This window comes from Triticum aestivum, chromosome 3B (genome assembly GCF_018294505.1).
Source record: "Triticum aestivum cultivar Chinese Spring chromosome 3B, IWGSC CS RefSeq v2.1, whole genome shotgun sequence".
Lineage (NCBI taxonomy): Eukaryota > Viridiplantae > Streptophyta > Magnoliopsida > Poales > Poaceae > Triticum > Triticum aestivum.
Window position 1 is genome coordinate 439,178,326 of NC_057801.1, and position 17,546 is coordinate 439,195,871.

Consider the following 17,546-nt stretch of genomic DNA (forward strand, 5'->3'; position numbering starts at 1 on the left):
TCTCCTAGATAGATCTTGCGTGATCGTAGGATTTTTTTTGAAATTACTGCGTTCCCCAACAGTAGCTAGATGGCTTCTTCTCTCTTTCTGATTCTCAATACAATAGTCTCTTGGAGATCTATTTGATGTAACTCTTTTTGCAGTGTGTTTAGTGGGATCCGATGAACTTCGAGTTTATGATCAGATCTATTTATCCATGAAAGTTATTTGAGTTTCTTTGATCTCTTATATGCATGATTACTTATAGCCTTGTATTGCTACTTCGAATCTTTGGTTTAGTTAGGCCGACTAGATCGATATTTCTTGCCATGGGAAGATGTGCTTTGTGATGGGTTCGATCGTACAGCGTTCTTTCCCAGTGACAGAAGGGGCAGCAAGACATGTATGTATCATTGCTATTAAGGATAACAAGATGGGGGCTATTCCTACATGAATAGATCTCATCTACATCATGTCATAATTCTTATTGCATTACTCCATTTCTCCATGAACTTAATACACTAGATGCATGCTAGATAGTGGTCGATGTTTGGAGTAATAGTAGTAGATGCAGGCATGAGTCGGTCTACTAAATCTTGGATGTGATGCCTATATAATGATCATTGCCTAGATATCGTCATTATTATTTGAGGTTCTATCAATTGCCCAACAGTAATTTGTTTACTCACGATATGCTATTTTCTCGAGAGAAGCCACTAGTGAAATCTACGGCCCCCGGGTCTATTCTTTATCATATATTTTTCAGATCTATATTGGTATTTGCATTTTTCTTTATTTGCATCTTTTATTTTCAGATCTATATTACCAAAAATCCAAAAATACCTCACTGAATTTTATTTGCCGTTATTTTATTTGCACCTACCAAACTATATCTTTACCAATCTTTTACTCGAGAGGGATTGAAAACCCCTCTTACACATCGGATTGCAAGTATTTGTTCTTTGTGTGTAGGTACCGTTTACATAGTGTTGCTTGGTGCTCCTACTGGTTCGATAACCTTGGTTTCATAACTAAGGAAAATACCTACCGTAGCTGTGCTGCATCATCCCTTCCTCTTCGGGGAAATACTAACGCGGACACGAGCCATCACACGCTTGCAACCAAGTAGGGAGGTCGCGCTTTTGGTCTTCGGTTCGAGGGATTGTTCGTGGGCGGTTCGATGGATCGTTCATCGATGGTTCGAGGGACTCCAAGTTTGATCAATACCAACATGTTATTCTTCCCCTACAACTCACTGACAATAAAGATATTGATATTGGGTGTTCGTAGGTGCGATTTTTTTTGTTTTCTACTACGTTTCCCAACACTGCCATCATATTACATTACATGACCAGATACATGTTTCCATTTGCCTTGCATAATCATAGTATGGTTAGCTTCATATTTTGATGGCTTGTTCGTTTTTTGATGTCTATGCTACTCCTGATCATTGCACATCCTGGTACACCGCTAGAGGCATTCATAATATAGAGTTTCTCTCATGTATTCAGTTTTGAGTTATGATTACATTCAATTGGAGTGGGTCATTGTAAAGTGCTGCTTCTACAACAAGATGAGGGAGAGAAAAGAAAAGATGCACCACAGAGGTGCCACAAAAAAAAGAAAAGGAGAAAAAGGTGAGGAAGAGAGAAGGAGCAACACCATTATCTTTTTTATCAAACACTTATGCTTGAAAGTAGCACAACTCCATGCATTGTAAAGTAGAATGTTTCATGAACTTCATATGTTTCATACTTGTGGGGAACCTACATTACGGAACTTGGCTTGATATTCTGATGACAAGCATCCTCAAAAGCTTGAGGTCTTCATGAGCAAGCAAGTTGGATGCACCCCCTTAGTCCATAGGAGAGCTTTCACATATTCATAGCTCTTTGTGCATCCTAATTGCATGGAGATCACTACTCCTTGCGTTTACATCGATCATAAGGCCTTCTCCATAGCCCAATGGTCAGCTGCATTGATGCAAGACTTTCTATGTTTTTTACTTCTCAAAACCCCAATCATTATTCTATTTTCGCTTTAAGTACGAGGCATAGACTTTCGCTCAGAGCTGCATAGGTAGTTGAGCGGTTGAATAATGCAGACAGACGATCTTGCTATTATATCTACTTGGTATGCCTCGGATGGGTGTTTTTGAAGCGGTCACTAATGCTTGATTTCTTTTGTCTATGATAGTTATTGTTGTGTTCCTAACATATATTGACCTTCTCTCTAAACCTTTGACAATGGGAATTTGGGCTCCACAAAAATATTTTCCTCTTTTTTAACCTCCATGGCAATGGAACTAAGAGGACAACTTGTATTACTCCCTGCTGGTTAACTTTGCATGCTCGCATGATAAACATGGATATCACTTTTGGGGTTTGATTCAATGTAAGCTTTAGAGTTGGTAGCAGTGAGCTTTGCTAGTCAACCTTCTTACTCGAGGACGAGCAAGGTTTAAGCGTGGAGAGGTTGATGGCTCTATATTTTACGCATTTTTAGAGCTCATTTGTTGCATGTTCTCTCTATATATTATGTCCCATTGAACCGAATATGTGCCCATTATGCATGATTACCGATTTTTGTACTTATCATTATGAGCATTGCATATTTGGTATTTTTTTGGTTTTTATTAGTTTTCTTTCTTTTCTTGTGTATACAGGTGTTTTGGAGCAACCTAGGACCAAGCATGATGAAAGAATCAAAGATGGGTTCAATATGGAGATACCGAGGGGGGCACATAGCCATTTCGAAGGTCAGAAAAGTCATTTTTTCAAAGTTGTCCAAATAAAGATCTAAGACCAGAGATGGATCGACATTGTTCATTTGAATCCAACGAGCCCAAAAACGTGAGATTCCAAGTTCGTATGAAGAAATGTCGGCCGTTTTATCGGAGAATGTCAAAACAAAAGATGATGTTTTCATGCGATCGTGGCCGGTCATTTGGCTGGTCATATGATGTGCAGACAACCCTGAAAGTTGCCTCTCCAGACGGTATACTTCATCGTTTTCGTCTCCAATTGTTCGCACGGGATTCTTGGCTCATAATGAATGGATTGGGAGAGGACAAGGCTCATCTTGAGCCCTTGAATGACCATATCAGCGGAGGAGACACCGGGAGGCATTCATATAAGCACCTGAAATCCTAGGTGCCTCCACTCTCCTCCATCATCAATCAAGCAACCGTCATCCCTCTCCATCACATCTCCAAGACCATCTCCATAGAGAAGAGAAGGGCCAAGCCAAGAGAAGGGAGAGGGGGTGCCTCCACCACGTGCACCGGGTCTTCATCACCGGTGCTGCCACCATCACCATCTCCACCGCCGGCGCCGCTGCGATCATCACCGCCGCCATGCTCCTCTCCTCCACCGACTTTGTGCCGACTTGTAACTTGCCTTCTCACCCTCCTATGTTTGAGTACTTGTATTAGTTCTTGAGGAATTTGATGAACCCTTTGCATGATTAGTACTTTGATGTTGAATAAGCGATCCAATCATTCTTTTTATATGTATTGTGTTGATTGTCTCATGGTGTTGTGAAGGGCGCCCACACAACATTAGCCACTATGGACTTGAGGTGATTTATGTTGGTGAGCAAGCTGGTTGTGGAGGGTAGGTGGTGACAGTCCTATTCTCCCTTCATCCCTGGTCATTGCAATAGGGATCAGTGGAGAACCCCTGAACTTAATGTCGTGTCCATGGGAAGTTCACTCCCCTTAATCATTGTTGTGATAACCGGAGTGGTGAATCACGGTGGTGGTACGAGTGTACGCAATAACCAGTGTGGGAATGCATACTTTATTGTCTTCTCCCACGCGAGATCATATGCAAGTGAATTAGTGATACAATTAGAGAGACATGTCTACCATATGTTGTCAGCATCATACTTGTGGTGATGACTCCAATTCCCTCGAGAACGTTTACTACTCAAGCATTGTTTCCCTTAGTTTAGTCCTTTTATTTTTATGCCTTTTGTTTCTTGTTTGTAGTTTAGATAAACACTACCCTTTTATTTGTCTTTCTAGCAACCTATTGTAATATGCTATTTTCGAACTACAGTTTGGGTGCGTACGTAACTACGTAAGTGATAGCGTAGTCGTGGGGTTTGTAAGTCTTTCCTATTTGCTCCCTATGGGTTCGACCCTTCATTTATCACGAAAGTGCTACAACAACCTTGTGCACTTGCAGGTCATCACCAGTCACCTTGCTAGTTCCAGCCCAAAGAAAGGCACACCGCAACCTGTCAATCACCTTGAGAACCTGCACCAAAAGGTCAAGCGGTGTAATGTGGTAAACGACCATCACCGTAAGAACCGCCTCGACCAAGGTCATACGGCCCGAGATAGCAACATGCTTGTCTTCCCAAGGCACTAATTTGCCAGCGGCCTTGTCTTCTAGGAGTTGGAGATCAATCCTCCTTAATCTTTTGCCGGGGAGATCAAGGTAACAGATAGGGAAGGTGGACCGACATGCCGGAAAGGACTGAAGAACATCATCGAGGTCCACACCGGCACATATAACGGGGGCAACAATACTCTTTGTGCGGTTTATGGAGAGGCCGGTGGAATAACCGAATGAAGCAAGCATGGTGGCAAGGAATTGAACGCCCTCCTTGACGGGGGCACAGAAAACAACGACGTAGTTGGAATAAAGAGATGCACGAATCCCCGTGTGCCTCCCGGGAAGGGGATGGAGCTTTCCTTGGGTTGTGGCTTTGCCGAGGATGTGGTGTAATGGGTCGATGGCGAGCACGAAAAATAACGATGACATCAGGTCTCCCTGTCTGAGACCTCGACCATGCTTGATCGAATCGCCAGCAATACCATTTAGCAAAACTCTCGAGGATGCCGAGAGCCAGTCACGAAAGCGGGCAGGAAAGCCATAATGATTCAACGCCTCTAACAAATAATCCCATCCAACAGAGTGAAAAGCCTTCTCGATGTCAAGCTTGAGGAGGAGCATAGTTTTTTTTATGCGGTGAAATTTTCTCGCTATATTACGCACGCACGTGAAATTGTCGTGAATGCTTTTGTTCCAGAGTCAGGCACTAGTACCGCGGATGCGGCAACAACAACAACGGCGGTGCCCATGACACATAAAATTGCTTATATACTAAGAAAATCACATGTAACATCTGCCGTTTGTAGCTTTTTTTTTAGAAAAGGAGGATGACCCCCGGCCTCTGCATCTGGGCGATGCATACGGCCACTTTATTAATTATTCTCACAAGACCTTACAAAGTAATACAACAGTAAGACTAAAGCCGCCGTCTAAGCACCTCTATCCAGCTGATGAAGGGGCGCAGATAGCCTGGGCCTAAAACCAAACAGACATCGCAGCCAAACCTAACATCTAAAGACCTGAGAACCCATCCAGGACGCCTGCCGGGCATGGGTCTCACCGGTCCGGCATGCACTCAGATGTCGCCGCCGCCAACTGCCACCGCTCCATCTTCAGAACTATACTGATGCATCAACCTTGCTCGGTCCAGCAATCGTCGACGCCACCACGGCGCCAAACGTCACCTCCTCCCTGCGCGCAAACAGCTGAGCACGTCGCGGTCGCCACTGATACACCTCAGCGCCATGCTGCCAGGTATCACCAGCCGACACAGCTTGAAGTCCTTGGAAGATCTGTCGTGCGTAGCACCTGCCGACCAGGCATGACAAAGCGTAGCACCTGTCGGTCAGGCATGACTTGACATCACCCCCGAAGCTCCGTGCAAGACGAAGCCGCTCCACCTCCTGCCTCTGACCTCCAGCGCTGCTCCGCAAACGATGCTCCCAAGAGAGAAACGACACTGCACTGCCGCCATCGTCCGATCTGGAACACCAGATCCTAGGGTTTCCCCCGGAGCAGCACGAGTGGGTCGACAATAGTTACACGACGATGCCTTCATCAAGGTAACTGCGAGAACGCCGCCATCGCCTGCCGTCGGCTCGGTTTTCACCGGCAACTATGTCTCCCCTACTCGCAGCCGGGACAAGATGATGGATCATGAGATCTGATCACCAAGCCTCTGGTCGGCCATCTCGGGAAGAAGATGACCACCACGTCCAGCAGTCTCACCACGCCGGGCACACGTCGCCGCCGGCACCCCCATGGTGCCTAGAGGCCGACAAGCCCCGACGAATCCCATGCCTCGCCAGCCGTCATGGGCCAGACCCCGGCACCACCAGATCCAGATCGGATCGGGGTCCAGGGCCCCAAGCCGCAACCGCCGCGGAGGCAGCACCACTGGACGGTGCCTAGCCCTCCAGCCCGCCGCCGAATCCTCGCCGGAGCTCCGCCGCGCCACGCCGCCAAGCCGCCGCCGGGAACTCGCGCCGCCGCCAGAGAAGCCACAGCCGCCGCGCGTTGGAGAGGCCTGAAGCCGTAGCTGCACCGCCGCCAGGCAGAACCGCCGCCACCCAGCACGCCCTCCGCCGCGCCGCTAGGCCCGCCCAGCCCAGCGCCGTACCGCGCCGCGCCGTCCCGCGCCGGACGCCAACCGCGAGAAGTGGGGCAAGATCCCCGCCGCCACCAACGCCGGCCGGTCTTTGCCCGGTGGCGCTGTGCGGTGGCGGCGGGGGGAGAGAGATCAACGGGGGGGGACGAGGGGCGGCTGCTAGGGTTTCCCCCGAGGACGCTCGCGGGAGCGACTCGGGGGTCCGTTTGTAGCTAGAGCTCGAAAATCAGATGGAGGCATCTGCACGAGCGAACGAGATCGTCTCTCGCCTGCTTCGGTCGATGGCGGTGCGTCAGGCAGGAAGCATGGCAGCGCCGGGGGTTCTCCACACGGCTGGATCGGCAACTTGGGCGTCCCCAATGAGCCGAACAATAAAATTGATCTGACATTTCTTGCCGGCTTCGCGGATGGGTTGATTGGACACTGGACTACGGCGCCCTAACGATACCCGTGAGAAAAATCATGTTTCTAATGTGTGAAGGCACAACGCTCTCCTCACAGGATCATTTTCATTTTCGGATCTACTAGTAGTACTAGTATCTGTGAATCTCAAGGAGGAGAATTTCTTCGGTGAAGCACAAAAGGAGAAAGAAACACGCCAGGATGAGAAAAGCTGCACGCACAGGAACCAAGAAAACTTTGACACCTACCCCTAATTAATTCTTGTGTCGCTGCGTCGACTGGAGCAGCTCCTCCACGCCTCACTCATGGCCATGGACGGACATCCCTTGTAATCTCTGCACACAACACTGACATCCCATGCCCTTTGCTCCGATGGCCATGGAAGCGCCAACTCCGACGGTACGCCTATAGGAATCCAATCCAGCAAACAAGCCGGCGCCCGTGCCTGTGCGCGCTGAAGGTCCGTCCAACTCCGGCGAATCGTGGCCGACGAAGCACCCGCGGTGACGGTCGGGCAAGGCGACACGAATGTAGGGAGGAAGTGTCATCCGGCCGGCCAAAGTCGCACGCCTTTGCGACCGTGGATTCGAGCGCGGCGACCACGATCCAACTTGTAGCTACATACGAATACGAGTAGATAGATTATTCATCAATCAAATCAAAAGAGAAAAGGAAGTCCGATTAATCGACCGTCTGTGCTTGGATTAACACCCGCCGGTGATGCCTCGACCAGGATCGACGACGCCTGCGGCCACCATGCGCTCTCCTCTCCTCTCCTGGCCCGTGCACGATTGTTGTTTCGCGATTCGATCCACAAGGCCGACATGGAAACTCGCACAAATCCCACCGGAAGCTCCACCTGGACTAGATCAAACACCGGTCACTACCAGGACCAAAGCTGCAGGAACTCCAACTCCAACTCGAACTCGAACTCGAAACAAGAAGAAAGAAAATAAAACCCGGAAATTCCTTCATTCCGTCGGGGTGGCGAAATCGCCCATCGACCATTGGTCTTTCCATCGAGTTTGAGAAGACAGTCAGTGAGTCGCATCTGGATCAACCCGTCTCTCCGCCCGGGAGGGACGATCAATCATCACTACAGGTACAGCGCCTACCTACCTACTCGTCGTGACGTCGCCCTAGCCTAGCCAGCTCCCCTACCCATCCCACACTGCACAAAACTCGTTCATGGCCACCTTGATCATCTCTCCCTCTCTCTCCTCCCGTCCATGTCGAAACCATCTTCTCCAAATCCAAACCCAAAAGAAACTACAACTCACAAGCCCAGACCAAATTCCGGATTCGAAGCTCGAACCCACACGAATCCAAATGAAATTCCGTCCGGGCGAGAAAAATGCCCGTAACGACGCCAAAACGCCAACTCCAAGCTCCTCGTAACGCCCACCGGCCTCCTCCGTCTCCATGGACGCGCACCGTCACCACCACCAAAATCCAACGGCGAGTCGGGACGGCAACTCCACCTGCACCCACGACGACGACGACGACGACGACTTCCATCCATGTCATCCCATCCATCCATCCATCCTCCCGCACGAAACCAACCCGATCCCACGAGAGAGAAAAATCAGGGCCAACAAGATCGTTTTTACAACCGGGTCGCGCTCCGCTCCTCGTTTCTCGTAGGACTTCTTCTTCCCGAGCCCTCCCATTAGAACACACAAAGAACAGGCACCTTCCCAAGCCGAGCCCAAAAACAAAACAAAAAAAAAATCCCCCCAATCCCGATTTCTCTTTCTCTCCGTGCGCGTCTCCGTCAAAGATTTCTTCTTTGCCCCCCTTCCCTTCCGCCGTCTCCGCGACGGCTCGTGGGGAGAGGCGGGGGACGGATTCCCCTCCTCTCCAATTCGCCGCGGCGAGGGGCAGGGTTAGGGTTTGCGGGGCAGCCCTCGCCGAATTCGCCGTGATCTCGCCGCCGGGCCGGTGAATTCGGGCGGGGGGCAAAGGGTTCGCGTGGGATGATCTTCAAGCGGACCCAGCGCTCGGAGATCCTCAGCCTCAAGCGCTGCAATGCCGAGGGCGAGGGCGGCGCCGGCGAGCGCCGTCCAAAGAGGCAGAGGGGTGACGACTTCTTCCCCGTCGAGCTGCTCGGCCACGTGCCGGCCTCCGGTATCCCGTATGCCGCCGCCGGGTTCCGCTGGTGCGAGGAGCCCGAGGTTGCATCACCTGCCGGCGCTGCGCCGGCGCCCGCCGCCGCCGCCGCCACGCGCCCGCCTGTCGTCCGGACGTCGCGCGGGCGTGCCCAGGTGCTGCCCTCGCGGTTCAACGACTCGGTGCTCATCGACCCCTGGAAGAAGGAGAAGCCGGCCAAGCCGCCTGCACCGCCCAAGGTCGAGCAGCTCGTCCCCAAAAGCAAGCCGCTCTGCCGTAAAGGTGCAATCCTGGATAGAACTTCCGCATTGTCAGAGGTGGATGAGGATGAGGAGGCACAGCGTTACCGAGCGTGCCAGAATTTTGTTGCCTCCAGGAAGTACTCCATGTCTCTGAGCGCACTCACCTCCTTGCACGATGAACCGTACAGCGGTTACCATAGAAACGAGTTGATGGAAGACGAAGACGAAGAGGCAGAAGAGGACCTGCAGGCGCAGAAGGAGGACCTTCATTGGAGCACAGAGTTTTTGTATGGCGACATTGTGTGGGCACGGCTGGGTAAGCGGCAACCAGCGTGGCCAGGAGTTGTCGTCGACCCAGCTCGGCAGGCCGCTGCTGATGCAATGCCGCCCCAGCCGCGTGGTGGTGCTGTGCTTTGTGTGATGCTGTTTGGCTGGCGTGCAGAGTTCAGTGACGAGAAGGTACATTAATTACTGTTTTGTTAGGGCTGACTGACTCGAATTGGTGCCACTTCCTCTTTTGCTTTTGAGCTTTTCTTTCTTTCTTTCTGAATGACCATTTAATGACGCTCGTGTGTTGCAGAAGTATGTCTGGGTGAGGCAAGGAGGGATTTTTCCTTTTGTGGACTACATTGACCAGTAAGTATTAGTAATTCACTGAAAATAACTTATCAGTTATTGCATTTAAAGTGCTGCAAAAGCATATCAGGAAAGCCTTTTTATTGGCAAGAAGTAGAAGTAATTGTGCCGAGCTATAGAATAGCACCCGCACATGTGCTAAGAAAAATATGTATTTCCATTTCAGATTTCAAGGGCAAACAGATTTGAGCAGTCTCAAGCCTGGTGATTTCCAGAGGGCACTAGAAGAGGCCTTTTTGGCCGATCAGGGGTTCTCTGAAGTGCCCATGGATGACAGCACAGCAGGGCAGCCTGTTGTGTGTCAATCTTGTCCAGACGAATTAGAAGAAGTGACTGGTTCAAACGAGCTGGAGTGCCAGGCACAGATTAAGGCAAGTTGACCATTTTTTCACAACTAAGAAGACATGTGTTCACAGGAAATTTCAGAAATTTATCAATATTTTTGGTCCAACCTTCCGTGGCTTTGTATTCAATCCTGCCTGTCTGGTTTTTAGGTCTATCTACATTCATATGATTTTTCTTCAAACCTAACGCCTGAAAAGTGCATTGATGCATGACTGCAGAAAAATCTTCTGAGAAACATTATCTAGCAGACATAGTACTGTGTGTGTATAAGCAGAATGATAAAACTGAGCATGTTTATGTATTGTGGAGTACCAATGGTTATTCAACTTATTGGCCTTATATAGCTTGCCTTCTGGGTCAGTCAATGGCCGACCATAGTTAGTAACGCCATTACACTTCAGTGCTGTTCTTGTACTATTTATCACAAAATGAAACTGCTTCTTCAACTGTCATATATTTCCCCAATAGACTAATTAGATTTTTGCTTATTCTCTGTACACAGCATTATACAAGTGAATTGCAGTGTGAAAGTTGTGGAAATTGCTTTCCAAACAAAGAGTCAAACAAGTTGGTTTATGTGATGGAGCAACTTGCTTGCAAATACTGTGCTAGGGTATGTATTGGTGAACCTACTTCACTCTGAGTGTCTTGTCCTTACGGCTTACACTACCTTCCTGTATGTGCAGATCTTGAGATCAAAAGAGTACTGTGGGATATGCTTGAAAAGTTGGCAACATAAATGTGACCGAAGATGGGTAAGACATAGTGTAGCCATTAGCGCAATATAAATTTATCTTATGTTTCCAACCGTGAAAATTCTGAAGATGGGAGGTGATTAACCAGGTTTGCTGTCATGGTTGCGAAAGTTGGATTCACGCAGAATGTGACAAAAAGTGCAGCAACCTGAAGGTTTTTCTCGTCATAATATCCTTGGTGCTTTAGTAATTTACCATCGCTAACATGCTCATTTTGATGCTATAGGATCTACGAGACAAAAGTTATTTCTGCCTTTACTGTAGGGTTAAACGTAACTCAAATCTGTCCAGCAAGAAGACAAACTCTCCTGATGATAGGTGAGTTAGAAGGCTAGAACCACTTGTTTATGCTACAACTTCATATTTCAAGGTTCTAATTTATGGCTCTTAAGAGTAACATGTACAATCCATTTGTGAAACAGTAAAGATAATTCTGCACAGAAAGGAAGGAAGCCTGACAGAGTAGGGGTCATCTGTTTTGATATGGAAGGAACTTACCTACCAAATCTCGAACTGTAAGAACCACTTATCTGAATTGCATTAGATTGTAGTAAAGTTATTTGTACTTGTGACTGGCATGGCATGCCTGCACCACCATAGCTTAATTTCAGTTTTCTCACAATTATGCACACTTAGCGAGATTATTGATTCCTGTTTTTTGGCTTGAACTTATCTTTCTGCTTGCTCTCGTTCATTGTTTAGGTGGTTTCCATTCATCTGCATGTACCTCTGATGTTTTCCATATATATCTGGACCTACTTATGACTTCAAACTATCTTTCTTTTGCAGGATTTCTTGCCATTGTGCCCCTTGTAAGGGGCAAAAGTTTTTGTTCAATGAATGGGAAAGGCACGCTGGCTGCAGAAGTAAAAATTGGAAATCTAGTATTAAAATGAAGGAAACACTTATGCCATTTGGAAAATGGGTTCGTACAGTAATGACAGCATGCTTTCATTTCAACCTTTTCCACTGCATATATAGATGCTGTTAGTTCTTGTGCAACTGTATAGTAGTGTTGTAGTTTTTATTTCTGTTCCTTTGTTGGTTTGTAGTTCTGTTTGTTAGGGTTATGATCGTCCCACATTTCTCTTTACAGATAGATCAACATCAACCAAGCGTGTGTTCCACATATCCTTCAAAGCGCTCCTCTCAGAAACTGAAAAAACAGCAGTTACTTGATTTGTTAAATGGTAACTGAGCATTTATTTTGTAGCCTATAGTATTAGAAGATCTGGTTCCCAGGAATTTGAAGTGATGGACCTTGAATTTATGTACAGAACCTTATGATCATGTACAAGTGAAATGGACAACCGAAAGGTGTGCAGTCTGTAGATGGGTTGAAGATTGGGATTACAATAAGATTGTGATTTGTAACAGGTATTAAGTTCGTGTTGCTCACAATGTTTTTCTTTGGTGTGAATCATTTTGAGATATGGACTAAAGTTTGCAATTGACCACATTCATGTTCAGATGCCAGATAGCTGTTCATCAGGAATGCTATGGTGTGAGCAGTAAGCAAGATTTCACCTCGTGGATTTGTAGGGCTTGTGAAACGCCTGAACAAAAGAGGGATTGCTGCCTTTGCCCTGTGAAAGGTATGTACCTGCTATCCTTTCAGTGGTAACTGGACGAAATAGATTCCGTAACAGAATAATTCATCAGTACTACTATTAATGTCGAACCTAGGTCTCTTTCTAAATAACAATAGTGACAGCACCACAGCAACTAAATTAAGTTTGTCAAATCTGATACCGGGAAATCAAGTTGTGACATTCTGTTTTATTGAGCATTTTTGTAATCATTAACCTGGTTCTTGCTGGCTTCAACACTTATTTTAGGTGGAGCGCTGAAGCCAACAAATGTTGATAACTTGTGGGTACATGTGGCATGTGCATGGTTTCAGCCACAGGTGGCTTTTGATAGTGATGAGCTCATGGAACCTGCTATTGGGATATTGAGCATGGCACCTCTGCTATTTATGAAGGTTGTATACATATGCTGGTGCTATAGCTTAAGTGGCTTAAGATGATTGATCCTGAACGAGTGCTACGTATCTCGTATGTTTGACTACGTTGACCTAATTATGTTCCATTCTTGCCCATTGCTCCAGATGTGCGTCATTTGTAGGCAAATACATGGTTCTTGTACACAATGCTACAGGTGCTCGACTTATTACCATGCCACCTGTGCATCAAGGGCAGGCTATCGAATGGAGGTACAGCTAATACTGATCGCTGCAAGAACATGTTGCTTAAGCTATTTATCAATGAAGAAAAGTGTGTAATTTCATTTCTTTTGCTTGCATCTCATGTTTTTTTAGCACGTCTGAACTTTACTATGTTTTCCATGTATGCAGCTGCACTGCTTGGAAAAAAACGGCAAACAGACAACAAAGATGATTTCATATTGTGCTCATCATCGGTAAGATTTATTAAGTGGAAGCACCAGTAAAGCTAAATTTGTTCACATCTTTTTGTGCAATACTGAATGTTGGATTGTCTTGGATTATTTATTTATGTGCAGGAGACCTAACCCTGATAATGTTTTGATAATTCAAACTCCTGCTGGAACTTTCTCTTCAAAAAGGCTTGTTCAGAGTAGTGGCACTATAGCTGCTTCAAGACTGATTAGGAAAGATCTTCCCAAGGATTCAGCATCAGAAGTTGAAACTACAGAGAATTTATGTTCTGCAAGATGTCGAGTTTATGTTAGGAAAGAACTAAAGGTATGCCTTGCTTTAAAGTTGAAAGAATAATGAATGCACCTTTATGCTAGCTACAATGTAAGCCACTAAACGTACGTCTAGCATGGTAATATAGCCATTATAGCAGCTTTTAACAATAAAGTTCGGGGAAGTACTTGTTAATTCTAAGGATGTGGGCATTATCTTTTGATGCTAATGCTACATGAGAATGGGTAACTAGGATAGTAGCTAAAGTTACCCCTGTGTTACTAGCAGATAGTCTGTGCTTTCTACTCTCTGTTGTGCTGCAGTATGGAATCTAGTTAGTTGGTGGGATTTTTACTACTTCCAACCAAGTGTTATGTCTCAGAAAAAAAAACTTTCAGCTAACCGTTACATCCAAAAATAGGGCTAAACATGTTTTGTAGGCTTGTGTGAACTTGCAAGATACCTTGCAGGCTGGGACATTTAATTCATTTAGCTAGCATAGGTACTAGTTAGAAACCAGTGTGGTGATTTATCCAGACGGTTATCAAAGACAATGTTTGATCAGATCTGGAGTTTGTAGCTGTTAGCAGTTTTTTTTTTTGTGAAATGTCATAGTGGGACGAAGCAGATTCTGACTTCCAGGCTTAAGAGTGGATCGGGTAGCACCATAAGTCGCTCATCCTCATTCTCCAGGTGGCAAAGACATCCTGAGCTGTGCCTGATTTAAGCGAAGAAAAAAACGCTTTTTCAAAGAGCACATGCAACAGCCTTTTGTAATTGCTTAGCTGAACTTCCGACTCCTTGCTATCCGACCCTGATTCCTCTTCTTTTCATTAGTTGTGACCATATGGAGCACATTACTGCAAGGCATTCAACCTTTGTTTGCTGTTTATTTTCCTAATCCCAACGCCTCCCACTGGCCAGATTCTCTGGACTCGACTTTGGTCTAGGACTCCCAGTCATGTCATCATGTGCCTGCTGCTTCTCTACCTGGCACGCTGTTCCTCTCTTGGGGCTTCTTCTGCAGCTCTCACTGCATCTTCGCTGTTTTTATAAACTGGGAATGCAGGACTAAGGCCGCAGCGAAATCAATACATGCGACCCCAAAAGGAGTCCACAACAGTGCCCAGTCTAACCGTAATGCAGGTTCCTAGTTGCTGGTTAATGCGCTTGCATCCTAGTTCACCACTTGCTGATAACCTTTGTCACATCAACTTCAATTCGACAAGGATCATTATCTGTTTTAATTCCTTTTTGTGATGTTCATTATGATTTACTCATATGGTGTTGCTCAATAGGCAGTGTTCCTGGGAAAATACCCTTTGGAACATGGTGGTAATTACACCTGGTTATGTATTTTTTTTAGAAAAAGTCAAAACGTTCCAAAACTTTTTCCCCAACAAACTTGAGCTGTCATTTCTAGCGTACAAAAATAATCTGCAATGAAATATTCTCTGACAAAAATGACAAATATTCTCTGACAAAAGCGTGAACAGTACGGCGTATATAGCAACAAATTTGTTTTTTTACGTCCAGAACAACAGGAAAGTCTTCTCTTTGCAAAAGTTTTTATACGAGTGCAACAATAAATCTACTTTGTTCGCAAAAAGTTTCAGATTTTTTGACTTTCTTCCAAATTACTTTTTTTTTTAAAAATGGGTGTAATTACACCCGAGAGCCAAACGTGCGTGTCCGTGTTCCCAAAATATAAGTACTGTTGCCGGTTGGTATCTTGTATCGATAACCCATTGGTGCGCACCTGATTGGAATTTTGTTGCATGCAGAGATCCCGGGAGGCAGCAATGGCACACCGAGTAAGGGGATATTGTCAACACCGCTGGGATGAAATTGACAGTCTGAATCCACGAAGGGTAATTTGATTAATTCTGTAATGTATGCATGCTTATTAGATATCCTTTCCCATCTTTTAGTCAAATTTTCTTATGAAGGAAAACTCTGTACTCTGCAGGAAGAGAGGGATCCGGAATCCTTTTCTACTTTTAAGGAGCGTCTACGTTATCTTCAGGTTACTATATGTCTGTTGGCTTTCCCTTGTACCTATATATTTGTAGTATGAAACTAATTAATTTTTCTTTATTTCAGAAAACGGAACATAGTAGAGTATGCTTTGGTAGGTCAGGAATTCATAGGTGGGGACTTTTTGCTCGTAGGGACATTCAAGAAGGAGAAATGGTATTCCCTCAAACACTATTATATGCCATGGAAACTTTTTTCACAATTGGGGGCGCTTGAACAGTAGATATGCTTGGTTGTAATGACACGGTTTTCTTTCTACTTTATATGTTACGCTCCATTGATATTTTCTAGAGGTCCATTTATACTTTTCTTACATGGTTGCTTTGTAACCACTCGTGGTAATTTCTGTTCCCATATATGCGCCCTAGTTTCCATTATTAAGCCGGCATTCCGCTATCCTACATGTGGTCTTCATTAACGCGCGGCTGCCCTCATTCAAGAAATTGCTCATGGTTAACTTTTTTTCCAGGTTCTAGAGTACCGCGGTGAACAGGTCAGACGAAGTGTTGCGGACTTACGGGAAGCACAATATCGTGTACAGGGAAAAGATTGTTATGTGAGTCATCTTCCATACCAGTTCACCTGTTATGTGGTGTATCTATGAGTGCATTTTTTTTCTGTGAAATAACATTATATCTACAACACACATGCTATTTGGCCATCCCAACTGCTGGAAATCACGTGTTGTATGCATTATATGGATTTATGATGTATTATTTTAATAGCCTCTGATAATACATCTAACGTTAACTACATTTATGCTGTCCTTTTTTCTGCCCAGCTTTTCAAAATCAGCGAGGAAGTGGTTGTTGATGCCACAGACAAAGGAAACGTGGCCCGCCTGATTAATCATTCTGTAAGGATCATATAATGAACTTCAAATCTACTTAAGATTCTAAATAATATGTACCTGATGTATTGTTATTTTTGTTGCAGTGCACGCCAAACTTTTATGCGAGGATTATGAGCGTGGGGCATGATCAGAGCCGCATTGTTCTAATTGCCAAGAGAAATGTTTGTGCCGGTGAAGAGCTAACGTATGTCGTATATGATTTCCTTTTCTTTTTCTTTGCAGATGGTCTCAGCAAACTATGTTAAACTCCATCATGATAATCTTTGTGTTTCTGCAAGGAGACTAAACATGTTTTTATGTTGTGTGTAATTTCTAGGTATGATTACCTGTTTGACCCTGATGAGGCTGATGATTGCAAAGTTCCTTGCCTGTGCCAGACTGCTGACTGTCGGAAATTCATGAATTAGGTTAGAGTAGATGTCAATGGGCATTGTCATAGTTTTTTTTTTTTTTTTTTTTAGCATTTTCTTGGTTCATTGGTGATAAGTGGTACTCCCTCCGTTCCAAAATAGATGACTCAACTTTGTACTAACTTTAGTACAAAGTTGGGTCATCTATTTTGGAACGGAGGGAGTATATATTACCTTGTTCCCTCCTACGCCCCAATTTTTTTTCACTCTAGTCTCTAGGAATAAGTTTAGTCAGCTCGAAAGCATGAGCTTCTATTCCTGTAAATGCTTCTAGTGTATCAACTATAATCAATTTTCTCTAGTGCCAATTTTGATTATGTTTTCATTAAGATATCACTAGTGTACTTGGCGTGTCTACAAAATGGTGGAAGATGGCAACGGTAAAAACAGAGGGGCACATCAGAAATGAGTGCTCTTGTCGTACTGAGCAAATTACAAGTTTGATGGTCAGTACTCGTTTCTTCATGAAATTCTACAAGCTTTCAAAGTACTCGGGCATGAGATCTGTAATTTTCCCGGGATATTTGGGCATGCAAACTTTCAGTTCTCGATTTCACCTGGGAGCATGTGCATGAGATATTTGATGCACCTATTTCCTGCTCCCTCCGATCCAAAATAAGGGTCGCATTTTTTAACAGCTGTTAGTTTAAAACTGCA

The 17,546-nt window shown here is 45.4% G+C and overlaps 1 protein-coding gene across 1 annotated transcript; it reads left to right on the forward strand.

Moving 5' to 3' along the window:
- The first annotated feature begins 8,006 nt into the window (after positions 1-8,006).
- LOC123070248 (histone-lysine N-methyltransferase ATX4) lies at positions 8,007-17,214 on the forward strand. The gene is made up of 23 exons (XM_044493346.1): positions 8,007-9,641; positions 9,763-9,818; positions 9,985-10,189; positions 10,666-10,776; positions 10,850-10,918; positions 11,007-11,072; positions 11,145-11,236; positions 11,341-11,433; positions 11,708-11,843; positions 12,015-12,108; positions 12,196-12,295; positions 12,389-12,513; positions 12,757-12,902; positions 13,029-13,133; positions 13,275-13,339; positions 13,442-13,643; positions 15,374-15,460; positions 15,559-15,615; positions 15,693-15,782; positions 16,096-16,182; positions 16,408-16,482; positions 16,563-16,663; positions 16,796-17,214. Exons 1-23 carry the CDS (start codon positions 8,808-8,810, stop codon positions 16,884-16,886), a joined length of 3,087 nt encoding a protein of 1,028 aa, XP_044349281.1. The 5' UTR covers positions 8,007-8,807; the 3' UTR covers positions 16,887-17,214.
- The last annotated feature ends 332 nt before the right edge of the window (positions 17,215-17,546 follow it).

Excerpts from the sequence above, each read along its gene's own strand:
- LOC123070248 (XM_044493346.1), top strand. The coding sequence starts at position 8,808 with ATGATCTTCAAGCGGACCCAGCGCTCGGAGATCCTCAGCCTCAAGCGC. Across the intron at positions 11,237-11,340 it reads ACAAACTCTCCTGATGATAG|TAAAGATAATTCTGCACAGA; the intron begins GTGAGTTAGAAG and ends TTTGTGAAACAG. Across the intron at positions 16,183-16,407 it reads TACAGGGAAAAGATTGTTAT|CTTTTCAAAATCAGCGAGGA; the intron begins GTGAGTCATCTT and ends TTTTCTGCCCAG.